This window comes from Suncus etruscus, chromosome 15, assembly GCF_024139225.1.
Source record: "Suncus etruscus isolate mSunEtr1 chromosome 15, mSunEtr1.pri.cur, whole genome shotgun sequence".
NCBI classification, from domain to species: Eukaryota; Metazoa; Chordata; class Mammalia; order Eulipotyphla; family Soricidae; genus Suncus; species Suncus etruscus.
In genome coordinates this window covers 6,501,970-6,518,456 of record NC_064862.1, presented here as the reverse complement: position 1 = coordinate 6,518,456, position 16,487 = coordinate 6,501,970, and the positions used below count along the sequence as shown (strand labels likewise).

The following is a 16,487-nucleotide window of genomic DNA, read 5'->3' as shown; positions in this document are numbered from 1 at the left end:
CTGCCAGAAGTAACGTATGAATGCAGAACTAGGAGTAACCCCTGAGCACTACTGCGTGTGGCCTGAAAACCCGAGGAGATAAATACATACATATATAAAGAGTGACTCTGGCCTGTGCCATTGTGATTTATTTGAAGAGAAGTAGTTTCTGCAGCCAAAGTGACCCCATGCAAGGCAAAGCACAACCTATACTAACTCTCCTGACACAATGCTGTTCTTATTACAACTATCTGAGACAATGAGCACTGTGCACTGAGACAGTGCTTAGTTGCAATGTTTATGCAAGCAGGGTTTCTTAAAAGGCATGTTGACACATCACTCAAGTGTTTGGGTGCATATCAAAGCTTGTGTTAATGTTCAAAAGTCTTTTATGATTCAGTGATTATTGAGTAAAAAAAAACACCAAAACAAAACCAATAGATACTTATTAGGTGGCCTTCTGAATGCTTTGTTTTAAGAAAATCAAGACGAATGGGTATGGAATATGCTCTCTGCTGCTTACAGTGAACTCATGGCTTCTGGTCTGGGTCTTAAGGATAAAAAGTCAATGGTATGTGGTGGTTGCTCCATTGGGTAAGTATATTTTAATGCTAGTGGTGACATTCAACTCCACTGTATTAAGCAAGTTATAAGCATTAATCTCTGGGCTATGTTTGGGAGATAGAAAAAAAAAAACCCAAAATAACTGCCATCCTCAGGGACTCATAATCTAGCAGCAGCAATATTTAAGCACACTTTTAGGCAAGTCATGTGAAAATAGAGGAAGGGAATTGAATTTGGAGAAGGGAATAGAATTTGGAGTTGGTGTGAGCATGCAGGAGGATGCAGAGGATGCAGGAGGTGGTGGAAAGGAAAATGTTGTTGACTGTGTTAAAAAATTACTCTTGTTGGGGCCCAAGAGATAGCTCAATGATAGGGTGTTTGCCTTACACACAGCCACCCGGTTCAAGATGGTGGCTTGAATCTTGGCATCCCATATGTTCCCCTGAGCCATCCAGAAGCAATTTTTGAGCGCAGAGCCAGGAGTAACCCCTGAGCACTGCCGGGTGTGACCCCAAAACAAAATAAAACAAAAAACAAAACAAAACAAAATTACTCCTGGCAAGGCACAGTACAGCAAGAGGTGAGAATCACTAGACTGTGCTCCCTAAGGGGATGGAGGCAGTTTGGGGATGTCAAGCCTTCAGGTACATCCAGAGATATCTAGAGACATGGCTCCAATATATCTTGAAAATTAAAGCCCCTGGAATCAGTAGCTCCAGCCCTTACCTGTTGAGCCATGGCTCGGATGCGCCAGTATTCTGCCTCGGCACTGGGGGAGGAGGAGGGTGCTGCCACCCTCACCTGGCAGCCTTCCCCACTGAAGCTGTCGGAGCCACTGTGGAAGCAGCCTAGCAGGTCCTGGTGAGAAACACAGCAGAGGATCACTGGGTGCTTCTGGGCTCCAGGCTCCAGGTCCTGTCTTAGACCTGAGTGCTTGACAACATATACTGATGGCTTCAACTTTCTCTGCAAGATTCCCTGCCTGCTCTGAGAAGGAAGACAAGAATCCAGGGCTCAACTTCACTCATCAGCCCCAGGAGCTCAGGGTGGTGGGGCCTGCTCTGACTCTTCCCTCTGCCTACCCACCTTCACGGGCTTGAGTGTGGCGGTGAAGGCATCTTGCAGGGCGCAGCAGGCCAGCCTCCACATCTCTTCTGTGAACACGGGGCCCGCAGTCACCAGGACATACCTGCCCACAAAACAAGGAGATAAACTGGCAATCTGCTCCACTAAATTTAGGCCCACAGAGACCCATGCACGCATGGATTTCTTCCTAAATTTCCTTTATAAGCTCTCACCTTACTCTTGCGTTTAGTCCCTAATAACTCAGTATTAGGATGCTATTTTCCAAACCATTTTTATTTATTTAGAGTTTGGGCCACACCCGGTGATGCTCAGAGGTTACTCCTGGCTATGAGCTCAGAAATCGCTCCTGGCTTGGGGGACCATATGGGACACAGGGGGATCGAATCACGCTCCATCCCAGGTCAGCCGTGTGCCAGGCAAATGCCCTACCGCTGCACTAGCACTCCAGCCCCATTTCTAAACCATTTTAATATAGATGTATCAGTGGATCTATTTTACAAATTGGCCTTAGACTTAAGTGCAAGATTGCACATATTCTGTACTAATAGTCCACAACTTACCAATGAAACTATGCAAATATCTTTTGTCATTCATATTCTTGTCTCTATGCCTTTCTTTGTGCTGTTCTACTTGCAAAATTTCTTTTTTTTTTCCTTTCTTTTTTTTTTTTTTTTGCTTTGCTTTTTTGGGTCATACCCAGCAGTGCTCAGGGGGTATTCCTGGCTCTACGCTCAGAAATCTCTTTTGGCAGGCTCAGGGGACCATATGGGATGCCGGGATTCGAACCACCGACCTTCTGCATGAGAGACAAACGCCTTACCTCCATGCTATCTCTCCGGCCCCTACTTGCAAAATTTCTACCTATCAAAATCTAACCCACTTTGGGGCTGGGAAATTGCTCAAAAGGCTGGAATGATGATCCAGGTCCCTGAGCAATGCTGGGGAGGGTCACCTACCATTTTAGGGTAATGAAATCATTTGTTACTTCTGTAAAAAGTCCTTGATTACTACCCTACTCTTTCTGTCTGTCCTTCCTGGTATCTTTTCATTCTTCATAGTTTCTATATCTTTTAGAAAAGGTTATTAGTTTCCTAAGGGGTTTACATCTAGTACAGCAATGCATTTTATAGAATGATTTACAGGAAATATCTGCTGCATTTACAACAAAATGAAGGCTTAGCACAGTCATTTGATTTTTTTGCTTAATAAAAGAGATCCCAAAGAGATCACTATCAAGCAACTTATTTATTCCCCTCCTGGATTTATTGTTAATCTCTTACCTGATGCAGGAACAACCCACTCTGGAGATGGTTTCAGTGGGCTTGGCCACACAAGTCACCAATAACTCAAAGAGGTCCTTCAACATGGTGTTGATCATACTCTCATACCTGATGTCTATAAGAGAAAGCAACATCAACATTACATTCTTCTATTGTCAGCAAATGGGTGGAAATACAATTTATAGCCAAAAAACAAGAATAGAAGTCTAATTGATAAAATAAAATCTGGGAAATATCAAGCAGTAAAAATAACTATATTACAAACAACATCTTAGGACTGTAGAGATTGTCTAGAGTTAAGATACTTGTAGGGTTACAAGAAACTTGCCTTGGATTCTACAGACCCTGGTTCAGTTCCCAGCAGCACATATGCTCATGCCCCAAGCACCTGCAGGAGTGGCCCCTGAGTACTTTCAGATACTCCTCTTATGCCTTATAAGAAATGTTCTTGAACTTTTTGTTTGTTTATTTGTTTGGGGGCCACACCCAGCTGTGCTCAAGGTATACTTCTGGCTCTGTGTTTACAGATCATTCCTAGGGATGGAGATTGAACCTAGGTTGGCCACAGGGATGGCAAGTATGAAGCCCACTGTACTATCATTCTGGCCCTGTTTTGTTTGTTTGTTTGATTGTTTTTTGTTTTTGGATCACACCCGGCAGCACTGAGGGGTCACTCACTCCTGGCTCTACGCTCAGAAATTGCTCCTGGTAGGCACGGGGGACCATATGGGATGCCAGGATTCGAACCATCGTCCTGCATGAAAGGCAAACGCCTTACCTCCTTGATATCTTTCTGGCCCCTGTTTTTTTTTTTTAATCCAATTTAAGCTTAATCAATTTCTAGATATTACAAGATTAAATGTGTCGCTCATCTTATGTACCACTCTAACTTTCACATTTTCAGGGCAAATTGTTCTGTACAGTTTTACATGTTTAAATATATGTTTATATCTACTTAAGCAGAATAGAGCATATAACAGAGCTAAAAACAAGCTAGCAAAAACATTTAAATTCTTCTAAAAAGGAGGAAAATAGACAACTACTTTCCACATTTCTGAGAGTTAAATGAGATAGAATGAAATGCCTTTTAAAATAACAATTCTCTTATCTTAATACCACATGAACCTTTTCTGTTTGGCTGGATACTTTAGTCTGGATACTATGCCTAGAATGAAAAAAAGTGAAGCCTCCAAAAACCACATTCTCTGAGCTCAGTTCAGGAATGCATCTGTATTGTTCCCCCTGATTCCTGGTGATGCCAGATTCCATTTTCAGTGGAATCCACAGGGGCTCATCTTGTATAAATAATGACCTATTACCAGCCCTTGAGGTACATTTAAAACCTACATGTAGAAAATACCATCCGCTTTCAAATTTTCAAGGCAAATTGCTCTTACTAAACTTAGCAGAGATCATTTCTTATTTCTGCATTTTTGGGCTCGCCCTTGGGTTCAACATTCCCACTAGTTTTTACTAACCTCTTCATCAAGGGGACCTTTTACGTCTCTCTCTTTATAGCTTTCTACTCCTTTCTCATTTCTTTATATCCTCTAGGACTAAGAGTGGTATTTCTTCTGCTCTCCAACTTGCAGTTCTGCCCATAGCAAGACTCAGAAAGAACAATCTATATTCATAAATGTTGCAGAGTTCAAAGCTGACACAGTTGCTCTGTTCCAGCTTACTGGCTATTAGTAGATGTAAACATACTATTCCACCTCTTAAGCTTTCAAATATTTTTTAAAGGGCTACAGACACTTTGACTGTTCCCTTTACCACTAACTTGTTAAAGAACTTCTTGTCCATAATTTAGGCCATTTCTAAAACCTTCCACCATTTAATTTTTCAGATGAAGCAAGGAAAGTCACACATCTTCCAGTTATAGACTACGGGTCATTTTTTTCTTTGTACATACATAAGTTTTGAAGTTATGAAGGGGTATTCAAGATGCTGCTGCATCCTTCCTCCTATGAACACCTATTCTAACCCTTAGATATTTTCAGTCATACATTTAAATGTTTTGTTTTGGCACCATAGTTGGTAGTGTTTGGAAGATGATGTTGGGGACTGAACCAGATTGCACTTCATTCAGCCCATTGTCCTCTCTCTGGCCATTATATATTTATTTAAAAGTATTATATCAGATGGTTTTGGGGTAGAAACATGAACACTAATTTTCTTTTGGATGAGCTACCATTTTCATCTTTCCCAGGAATCAATTCCTATTCTGGCATTTATGTTCAGTATTTACTAATCAGGTTATTTTTATTTTAGACAATGGAAACTCATTTTTGATACCCATATAAACCATAGAAATAACAAGTAGAAAAATGACAAAAACAATTCAAGGACAAAATTACAACTTGTTGTACCAAGCAATGTTAGACGAGGCTGCAGTGGAACAAGTGCTACCTGAGTGAATAAAGCTCTGAATGTGCTCCACCACCAGCTCACAGGACAGGCCTATGGCATGCTTAAAATTAGCAGAGGCCACATCCCAATAAGAATGGTCTTTATGGCTGCGACGGAGCCAAAGGGACATCACAGGCAGGAGAAGATGAACCACTGCATAGATACCAAACCCCGGTCCTGAAAAGCAAAAGATAGTATCAGTGCTGTGTTTTCTTCAGCTCTCCTGGGACAAAAGGGACCTTGGGCATTCAACAAAGTCCCTCCTTTGAGAAGATGAAAGAAAAGAACACAGAAAAGAATAAGATGGACTTACTGAACATTTCCGTTTGTTCCTGCATTGGTTATGCAATATATAACATATAAATTTACATGCACATTCAAATAGCAAGAACACAAATATATCTCTTGATCAACAACTTAGTTCTCAGAAACATGCAGTATCATTCATAAATAAAAAAACCCTTAAATAATGTTAGTGCCTATATTTATGTGAAAATAAATAGACTTTAAGAAATTACTTTTGTATGAATAACATAATATAAACTTTGGCCTGCAAGTTAATGTTTATCTTACTGTATTTGAGATAATTTGCTATCAGCAAATTTAGACATTATTATTATTTTTTGGGCCACACCCTGTGACGCTCAGGGGTTACTCCTGGCTATGCGCTCAGAAGTTGCTCCTGGCTTGTTGGGGGACCATATGGGACGCCGGGGGATCGAACCGCGGTTCGTCCTAGACTAGCGCAGGCAAGGCAGGCACCTTACCTCCAGCGCCACCGCCCGGCCCCAAATTTAGACATTATTAATTTTTATTGACATTTACTACCATATTAAATGCATATGCAACAGTTGACTTATCTATGCCTGTACTGATGGGCATTTATAGCACTTTACATTTTACATTTTTATTATAAACAAGGTTATGCTAAAATATCTATGACAATATTAATGAATTAAAAAGTTTGATTCCATAGAAAAACATATTTTAAACAAAAAAAAAACAATAGAAAACAGAAAGAACACCACAGAGTGTTGTCTGGTTCAATCTATAAGAAAAACAGTACGGAGAATCCTCAATAAATTAGAATCATGCTGCCATTTGACTCAGCAAATCCTCTTAATGTTTTCTGTCTCCAGGATAGAAAACCATTCATTCTAAAGGACATATGCATACCACTATTCATTCCAGCACTCAGTACAGTAAGAGTTGGAGTCAACATAGATGTACAACAACAGACAAGTGTTTCGTGAAGATATGGTAATATATACAATGGAATACTAAATGGCTATAAGGAATGATGCCACCATGCAATTCGCTGCAACATGGATAAAACAGGAAGATATCATGTTAAATAAAGTGAGTGAGAAGTAAGATAAATGCAGGATAATATCACTTATATGTGATTTTTAGAATGACTGCAAGAGGAAATGCAATGGTTTAAATAGGGGTTGTGTGAACACTTTAGGCTCCCGAGTATAGTGAGGAAAAAGAAAGAAATAGAGTGGAGGAGGAAAAGGACATATGTGAAATAACAAAGGACAGGGGTTCAGGGGATTCAGGTACACTGGTGGTGTTAAGGGCAGAATTAAATATCTGAACTACAGAGTCAACAATAATGAAATCATGAGACACAAAATTTAACAACCAAACTTAAAAATGTGCCTGTTATATAGCAAAAGGTGGTGCATGGGATGGACTCTGGGACTATGGGTGGAGAGAGGTTGATACTGGTGGTAGGATTGGGGCTGAAACATTGCATGTCTAAAACTTAACTATGAATAACTGCAAATCTCAATGCTTTAACTTTTTTTAATAAAAATGAGAATTCAGAAACTGTATATTGTTTTCCATAAAGTATCTGTTAGATATAACAAAAAATAACTAATAAGAATGCACTAGGGCTGGAGAGATAGCATGGAGGTAGGGCATTTGCCTTGCATGCAGAAGGACAGTGATTCGAATCCTGGCATACCATATGGTCCCCCGAGTCTGCCAGGAGCAATTTCTGAGCATAGAGCCAGGAGGAACCGCTGAGCGCTGCCGGGTGTGACCCAAAAACAAAAAAAAAAAAAAAAAAAAAAAAAAAAATCCCAAAAGAATGCACTAAAAATACTCATCAAAATACACTAAAAAAATAGAGTCCACTAGCCACAAAAATGAAATTACAGTTTGTATGAATGTTGATTATTTTTAAAAAAGCATAAAACAGTAATAAAACAAACTAAACACCATGATGTATACACATCAACGTAATTTCTTATACATAATTATGATGTTATTAAATGTTATTCACAACTACTCATTTTAATGTATTTACTAAAAATTATTTAACCATTTAAGGTATTTATAATATTTTAGTATTCAGATCTTTTATTTTTATTTTTTTTTGTTTTTGGGCCACACCCGTTTGATGCTCAGGGGTTACTCCTGGCTATGTGCTCAGAAATCGCTCCTGGCTTGGGGGGACCATATGGGACACCGGGGGATCGAACCGAGGTCTGTCCTACACTAGCGCTTGCAAGGCAGATACCTTACCTCTAGCGCCACCTTCCCGGCCCCGTACATATACTCTTTTTAAAATTAATATTTTTATTTAAATACCTTGATTACAAATATGATTATAGTTGGGTTTCAGTCATGTAGAGAACACCCCCTCTTCATCAGTGCAGCAGTCCCACCATCAATGTCCCAAGTTTCCCTCCTCCCCACCCCAACCCATGCCTGGACTCCAGACAGGCTCTCTACTTCCCTCATTCATTGTTATTCTTATGATAGTTCTCAGTGTAGTTATTTCTCTAACTGCACTCCTCACTCTTTGTGGTGAGCTTCATGTTGTGAGCTGGACCATCCAGCCTTTCTCTCTTTTGTCTTTGAGAATTATTGCAAAAATGTCTTTCATTTTTCTTAAAACCCATAGATGAGTGAGACTATTCTGTGTCTATCTCTCTCCTTCTGACTTATTTCACTCAGCATGATAGATTCCATGTACATCCATGAATCGGAAAATTTCATGACTTCATCTCTCCTGACATCTGCATAATATTCCATTGAGTATATGTAGCACAGTTTCTTTAGCCATTCATCTGTTGAAGGGCATCTTGGTTTTTTCCAGGGTCTGGCTAATGTAAATAATGCTGCGATGAATATAGGTGTGAGGAAGGAATTTTTGTATTGTCTATACCACTCCTAGGGATATACCCTAGGAACACAAAAATACTTCTACATATACTTTTGAGTGGTTTGTTTATGTCAGCAGTAGACCTGGTGAGCCCTTCTGATATGGTGTCCATGATATGTGAAATCTGACCAAAGAAAGGAACTGGACTTCAGGAACAAAGAAGTTAACTGGCTCATGGAGATTTTGATTCCACATACATGGCCTGATTACTGTGGGACTCTGACACACTCAACCAACTGGCCACTGCAGATTACTTGTAAACAGGCAAGTAGGTAGACACAAACAATAACAGGACAAATATTACACATCACTGAATAACAGCCATGAAACAAATATTGATTCAGCTTCTATTTTGCATGAAGTTCTGTGCTCAAATTAGGACTGTAGCAGTGAAACAGGTGTGTACATATATGCCTTTCTGTCCTCAAGTATACACAGAGAAATAATTACCTGGTGTTTTAGTAACGTCCCTCAACAGCTCAAAGAGCAAATCCAAGGTTGGTGGTTGGTGCTGTCGGGGACAGTTGGACACAGCTGCTGTGAGCTGTTCCAGCAGGATGATCCAAACTTCTATGAGACCTGGAAACCATAAAACAGATCCTATGCATCAAATCAAACAAATTATAGAGTACAGAAGGATCACAAGATCCTACCAATATAAGGTTTTGTAAATTACTAAATGTGGGACATTTCCCAGTATGCAGCTCAAGGGCATCTATAAATATAGAAGTATTATGGTTTACACATTATGGGAAAATTATAGAAAAATGATGCTCAAACAAAACAAATGTTGTTTGTTTTGGGGCCATAGCTGATGATGCTTAGGGACTACTTCTCGCTCTGCACTCAGGAATCACACCTGGTAGGCTCAGAGGACCATCTGGGATGACAGGAATCAAACTCAGATCAGCCGTGAAGAGAATGAGCATCTAATCTGCTATACTGTTGGAGTGGCCTCTGCCAAACACTTTTTTTTTGGTTGTTATTTGCCTGGCTATGCTCAGGCTTTACTCTTGGCTTTGAACTCAGAGACCACTCTGAGTGCTTTTGAGAGGACCACGTGCAGTGCTGGGGTCATATCCAGGCTTACCATGTGCAAATCAAGAATTCTACCTGCTATACTATCTCTCCAGCCATTCTAAAGATGTTTGTGTGGACAATTCAATGGCATTAATTACATGTATAATTTTTGGGGGCTGGAGGGTAGGGCATTTGCCTTGAATGTGGCCAGCCTAGGTTAGATCCTTCACATCCCATATGGGTCCCAGAGCCTGCCAGGAGTGATTTGTGAATGCAGGAGTAACCCCTGAGTGCTGCTGTGTGTGGTCCAAAACCAAAATCAAAACCAAACCAATACAAAAAGTTCTCCATTTTCCCTTTACATTGTTTTCCCTGGTAACTGCTAATCTACTTTCTACAAATTTGTCATTCTATTCTAAATCTCTCTTATAAATGGTTTATATTTGTATCTTTGTATCTGGTTTATACACTTAGCATACTATTCATAGTACAGTGTATATTGGAATTTCACTCTTTTTAATGGATGAATACTATTAACTTGTATATATACCACCTTTAATCCTTTTACCTGTGGAATTGGTAATGGAGGTTGAACCAAGAGCTCCTGTATGCAGAGTCTGAACTCCATCCCATTGAGTAGTTTTCTGGCCTGTATGGCTTTTTCAAGTTAGAACAGTTAAAACTACCAATTTGTTTTCCATAGAGGTTGTGCCATTTTACATTTCCATGAGGTGTTCTTCACATTCTTGTCGACAGGTTTGTTTTTCTTTCTAAATTATAGCTATCCTAGAAGGTATAAACTAGTATTTCATTATAAGTTGGATTTTTTCTTTCTTTCTTTCCTTTTTGTTTATTAGGCCACACCTGGTGATGCTCAGGGGTTACTCCTGGCTATGTTCTCAGAAATTGCTCCTGGCGTGGGGGACCATATGGGACGCAGGGGGATCAAACCGCAGTCCATCCTAGGCTAGCACAGGCAAGGCAGATGCCTTACAGTTTGCACTACTGCTCTGGACCCTGAATTTATATTTTCTTAATAGTGAATGACTGGGGATCATTTCATATACTTTGTGGCTAATTGTATATTATCTTTTGAGAATTGTCTATTCATTTATCTATTTAAAATAAAATTCGTTTATTTCTTTAAAATTTATTTTAAAATTATTTCTATTTAAAATAAAATTCGTTTATTTCTTTAGAAATTACTTATATTTGGAGTCCTAAAATCTTACTGGATATATGATTTACAGACATGTTTTCTCATTCATTATTCTGTCTTTTCACTTCTTTGATGTCTTTAAATGCATGGACGTTTTTCATTTTAATGAATTTTGTTACCTCTTTTACCTTTATTCCTGATGTACCTAGCTCTTTTTTATGCTTCTTAGTGTCTCTGTTTTTTAAGAGTACAGATTACATCTCCAATTACTTTTATGCAATCTAAACTTACTTTTCTTTCTTTTTTTTTTTTTTTTTGGTTTTTGGACCACACCCAGCGGTGCTCAGGAGTTACTCCTGGCTGTCTGCTCAGAAATAGCTCCTGGCAGGCACGGGGGACCCTATGGGACACCAGGATTCGAACCAACCACCTTTGGTCCTGGATCGGCTGCTTCCAAAGCAAACACCGCTGTGCTATCTCTCCGGGTCCTAAACTTATTTTTCATGAATGTGATGATAAGGTTTGCAGTTCTGCTACTCTTTTAAACCTGTATGTGTACAAACTACTCCTAATAAGTGGTGATACATATGACATTAATAGACTTATTTTCTCAGAGCATACACATATTGATTATTGCTTCTTTCCTGGTTTCATTTTAAAAATAAGATCCTGGGCCGGAACAGTGTTGCAGCATTTGCCTTGCATGAGGCTGACCTAGGATGGACAGTGGTTCGATCCTCAGGCATCCGATATGGTCCCCCAAGCCAGGAGTGATTTCTGAGCGCATAGCCAGGAGTAATCCTTGAGCATCACTGGTTGTGGCCCCAAAACCAAATAAATAAATAAAATAAAAACAAGATCCTAAGTTTTAGTGTAAACTAAAAAAGAAGCATTGGTTCCTTTATATGTGCCCCTAATAATCCTAGCATTTCCATTTTCACAAGCAATATTTAAGTCAACATTCCTGCTTATCACAGTCCCCTGGAAAAAAAGTGAACAGAGGCAGAAAAAAATTAGATTCTCTCATTTCATACAAAAGAACCAAGAGAAGATACAATATGCCCTGTCCTCGTTTCTAACACTTCTAATTTTCTTTTAATAGATAATGACCAGAAATACCTGTTTTAAAATAGTCCTTTAAGAACATAATTTCTATACTTCTATAATAGGATTTATGGGTCTGGAGGACATGCACAGTAGATAAGGCACAAGCCTTGAATGCAGTCAACTTGGATTCCATTACTGGCACCACATATGGTTCACTTAGCATGGCTGGAGTGACACTTAAGTGTAGAACCAGGAGTAAACCATGAGCAAGCCGACCTTCCGAATATATAACTCATGGACAAAAACATATAATAAATCTAGCTAAAAAGAAATTCTCAAGTATTTCAAAATAGTAATCAGTTGTAAATAAGTTCATCTGTAGGAAATGAAGAGGACAGAATATATTCCTGAGTGGGGACTGACAATGAAAAGTTGCACAGGAAAAAAACTTCTCTGTTTCAATAAGGACCTACTAAGGAGTGAAAAAGATTAGATTGGAGTGGTAAAGGGAAACTAAAAAAGAGTTGATATTTATCAAAATATATCATTGTAAACTTTAAACATTAATTAGTATTGTTAATAAAAATGGCTATTTGATGGTACCAAAAATTATTGCGAATATTTTGGATATAACATGATTGCTTTTATCTTTTTGGGAAGGACCATACACAAGGATACTCTGTGTTTACTCCTGGCTCTGTGCTCAGGGAATACTCCTGGCAGTTCTAGGGAAACATATGGGATGCTGGAGATACAACCCAGGTTGGTAATGTGCAAGGCAGGCACCCTATCCATTATGTTATTGCTCCAGCCTCACTTGTGCCCTCATTTAAGAAGCACACACATTTACAGAAAATCTAGAATGTGCTTTATTTTTGTTTCTTGGATGCTGGAGATCAAATGCAGGGCCTCACACATGCAAGGCAAACACTGTACCACCAAACTATATCCTTGACTCTTGGAATTGGCTTCAAAGCACTTTGAACTGGAGGAAGTTGGTGGGCAAGAGGGAAACAAAGAGGGAAAGAGTTTGCATGTCTCAATGTGCATGTGGCAATATACAGACTGGAGATGAACTGAACCTTAATAAAAATGGCGCTGGGTAGTTTCTACATGAAGGTTTCTTATACATACCTTCAGTCTAACAATATTAGTAATGAAATCAAATAATAAAAGAAACAACCAAAAAGAAAAAACAAATACAAATAAAAAATCTTTTAAAAAGAAAAGTTAAAAAAGTCCGTTTGAGACAGTGCAAAGTTCCCCTATCAGCAGGCATTGAGATTTCTTTAGGAATAAAGTTGTTTTTTGTTTTGGTTTGGTTTGGTTTTTTGATTTTTGGTTCACACCCAGCAGCGCTCAGGGGTTACTCCTGGCTCTACGCTCAGAAATCGCTCCTGGCAGGCTCGGGGGACCACATGGGACGCCGGGATTTGAACCACTGACTTTCTGCATGTGAGGCAAATGCCTTACCTCCATGCTATCTCTCCAGCCCCAGGAATAAAGTTTCTATCCTTTTTTAAATTCTATAAGAAGGGCAGAGAGAGTCATGTGAGATGGGAGTCAGCAAGTATTGATGTACATAACCCACCTGAAAATTATCCCAGTTACTAGACAGGAAATTGCATGGAACTAATTGGAAATAGTCTTTAAAATTATGTTTTTAATGAGTCTTCAGCCACACTAGTCATAAATAGATTCTTTCTTTAGCAATGGTTTAATTTCCCCAGCCTACCACCAAATAGTCCTGTAGGAGGTAATTATAGGTGGATTCTGTTTCCTAGTAGGTATGAAGACAATCACCAGGCAATTTGAATGTTCATATTCCCACACTCCAATATGGTAGATCAAGAGAATTTGAAGGTGGAAGCCCCATGGTATCAAATTTGCAGATGAATGCTGGATCTAAAAGGGATTGGTCTGAAGGTGTCACTTATAAAATGGGCTTTCTGGAGAGACCCTGGAACTTCAATGGCTTGGTTAGAATGACAAACAATAACAATAACAACGGTTGAAAATTCTTATGCTCTGAGATAAGCTATGGCCAAGGATATTGAGAATAGGAACATAGGGAAAACTTGGGTTAGTTCAACAAACTCACCAGTGTCATCATCAAAATCAGACAGAATCGACTCAGTGCCATCCTCACTGCTTGCAGACTGTTCCTGAAGTCTCCGGGGCAAGCTTGCCAGCCGCCCACTAAGGAAGATTGGCTTCAAAGGCATTTTGTAGATCTTAGCCAGTAACTAAATGGAAAAAAATGCCACATTGCACTTATAGATTGCAAAAAAAAGTGGTGCATCAAGTATTAACAAAAAAGATAAAAATGAAGGATGAGGAAATAAATCCCAGAAACACTTCCATGTTTGTTATGAAGGGTGGCCATTTGAATTTGTGAGGCACTCACTTATAACTTCGATAAAATTCTACTAACTGGCAACAATCTGGCTTCTTTTCCAGTGTCTAAGTCACAATTGAGTTTTATACCATGAGAACTACTGAATACGTAAAGATGTTTTGCTTAGGGAAGAAAGGCATCTTGGGGATCTGTAAGTAAAGGGTCTGTAGGCACATGAGAAACCAGACTTTTGATGGGGAACAGCTCTAAAGTGTTGCCTAAGCTGTGTCATGCTGGGGATCACAGGGGCAACTCTGGCAATGCTCAGGATCAATCTGGGGTCCTACACATGACAGACATGCGACCTTAACTCTTGCACCATCCATCAGATACCAAGCAGCCAGCCTCTTGATTTTTCTCTTTTCATGACTTGTCAGCATCAAGTCAACAGGGGACCAAGAGCAAGAGAGAACATGAAAGAATTTGGCAAGGTGCATGAGATAAAGTCTGAGAACCACATTAATATATTTTTCTGGGTGCTTCACTCCTCTCATGTGGAACCCTGGCCTATTACTAGAATAAACTTCCAAGGATTTCTCTCTCTCTCTCACACTCTCTCTCTCTCTCTCTCTCAAAATTGTGCCCACATGGCTCTAGAAACCTCAAGAACTATGAGTAAGACAGAGATGAGTTCTTCCCTATATGTTTTATAAATAATTCTTTCATAAGAAAAGTTATGACATACTTGCTGTAGGAAAACTCCAGATGACTTCATAGAGTCATGTGGTAAAAGATGGCAGGGTGATACATAAGCACCATTTTGTCTGAGGAAGTGATATTCTGGAAGCAGACTCTGAGAGATAAGGGGTGTGAGTTGTATGAGTGGATCTGTTGAGGCAGGTTGTGATGTGGAGAACAGAACGAGGGAGCCAAGAGTCATGGGGGCCTGGCAACATCAGAGGAAACTTTCTAGTTTTGTGTGTCTTTCCTAAAGCCATGGAACTTTCAACTATCACCAAGTGAGAGGCTACAAATGGAGGCACAAAGAGGAAGGCACAAGCTAAGAAGACAAAATAAAACATGACAGAGTTGGGAAGTCACTGAAGCCTAGAGAAAAGGTGTCATGGAGGGAGGCCATCATGGTACCACCAGCATTCAGCACACCTTGGGACAGAACAACTGCTGGCTGTTGGATTTGTTACAACCAAGGCTACTTTGCAAAGTGCTTATTTCCTAGAGCTCTCTTATTTATTTTATTATTCTTATTATTGTTATTTTTGTCAAACCTATTTTTGTACCTGTTTGTCCCCCCCCCCCCAATTTCCACTGACCATGTTCTGGTGGCATCAGGAAGATTTCAGGACCCTCCCCTACTGCCTGCCAGAATTTTAGGTTATGGTAATTTATTTTATTTTGTTTTGTTTTATTTTGTTCTTTGCTTTTTGATCTACACCCAGTGATGCTCAGGGGTTACTACTGGCTATGAGGTCAGAAATCGCTCCTGGCTTGGGGGACCATATGGGACGCTGGGGGATTGAACTGTGGTCCATCCTAGTTCAGACACATGCAAAGAAAAACACTTTACCACTGCGCCACCACTCTAGCCCCAGATTATGGTAGTTTATGCCTGTGAATATGAGTGAGGTGTCTCAGAGATCTTAGGATGCAGTGATGCCTTTTAGACCTTTGGGACATTTCACTCCTTTGAGGGACAGAGTGGAAACCAAAAGTTATATCCAAACCTAACCAAACCTAAGCCCCTGTGTCCATAACCAGAAGAAGGTGTTTCCTGGCTATGGCACACAGCATTCATGTCTGTTTTACAAAGCTCCTCTGAGGTGTTTCTTAGGGTCTGGGACTCATGAGCTTCTTCCATACCTGGGAACAGCGTCTGAGGTAGTCCAGGGCAGGGAGGCACAGATCTGGGGATGTAGCTCCAGGTCCGGGGACACAGTCTCCGATCTCTTTACAGTCGACCTCTCCTAAGGGACAAAACAGGGAGACGAAGACAAACAAAATACCCAGTTTATCCCCTGACCACAGAAGACTCACTTCATCATGACATAGTGCTAGTTTCCCAAAGAGTTACTAAAATAATAGGGGAAAAGTACATCTTCACGGCCTACCCTAAGATAAAACCCTTTCAGTCACTTTCCCTCTTTTGTGTACTTGTTGAATACTCTTGGAACCAGACTGCACTTGCTATTGGGATCATTCAGCTTTTAACTCCCTCTTTCACCAGATAATGAGGATGTTTCCTCCCATATCCAACCACAATTATGTCAGTGGATGTTCTGGGGTGGTAAAAATGTCCTTCCTGTCTCTGGACACCATCAGAGAGTAGAGTGATTTTTGTGATGACAAATTGATCCCGGACATAAATCATAGTCTGGGTTGGAATGAAACCCTGACTTTATTTGTGAA

At 39.9% G+C, this 16,487-nt stretch overlaps 1 protein-coding gene across 1 annotated transcript in view; it reads right to left on the bottom strand.

Annotated features, from left to right (window-relative positions):
• ARFGEF3 (ARFGEF family member 3) overlaps window positions 1-16,487 on the bottom strand; it is a 178,876-nt gene that overhangs the window by 7,537 nt on the left and 154,852 nt on the right. The window contains exons 25-31 of the mRNA XM_049787998.1: window positions 15,942-16,045; window positions 13,827-13,971; window positions 8,950-9,078; window positions 5,319-5,495; window positions 2,910-3,024; window positions 1,630-1,732; window positions 1,270-1,401 (exon numbers count right to left, since the gene is read on the bottom strand). Of these exons, the coding sequence (XP_049643955.1) occupies window positions 1,270-1,401; window positions 1,630-1,732; window positions 2,910-3,024; window positions 5,319-5,495; window positions 8,950-9,078; window positions 13,827-13,971; window positions 15,942-16,045 (905 nt within the window). The remainder of the gene's footprint in view (window positions 1-1,269; window positions 1,402-1,629; window positions 1,733-2,909; window positions 3,025-5,318; window positions 5,496-8,949; window positions 9,079-13,826; window positions 13,972-15,941; window positions 16,046-16,487) is intronic.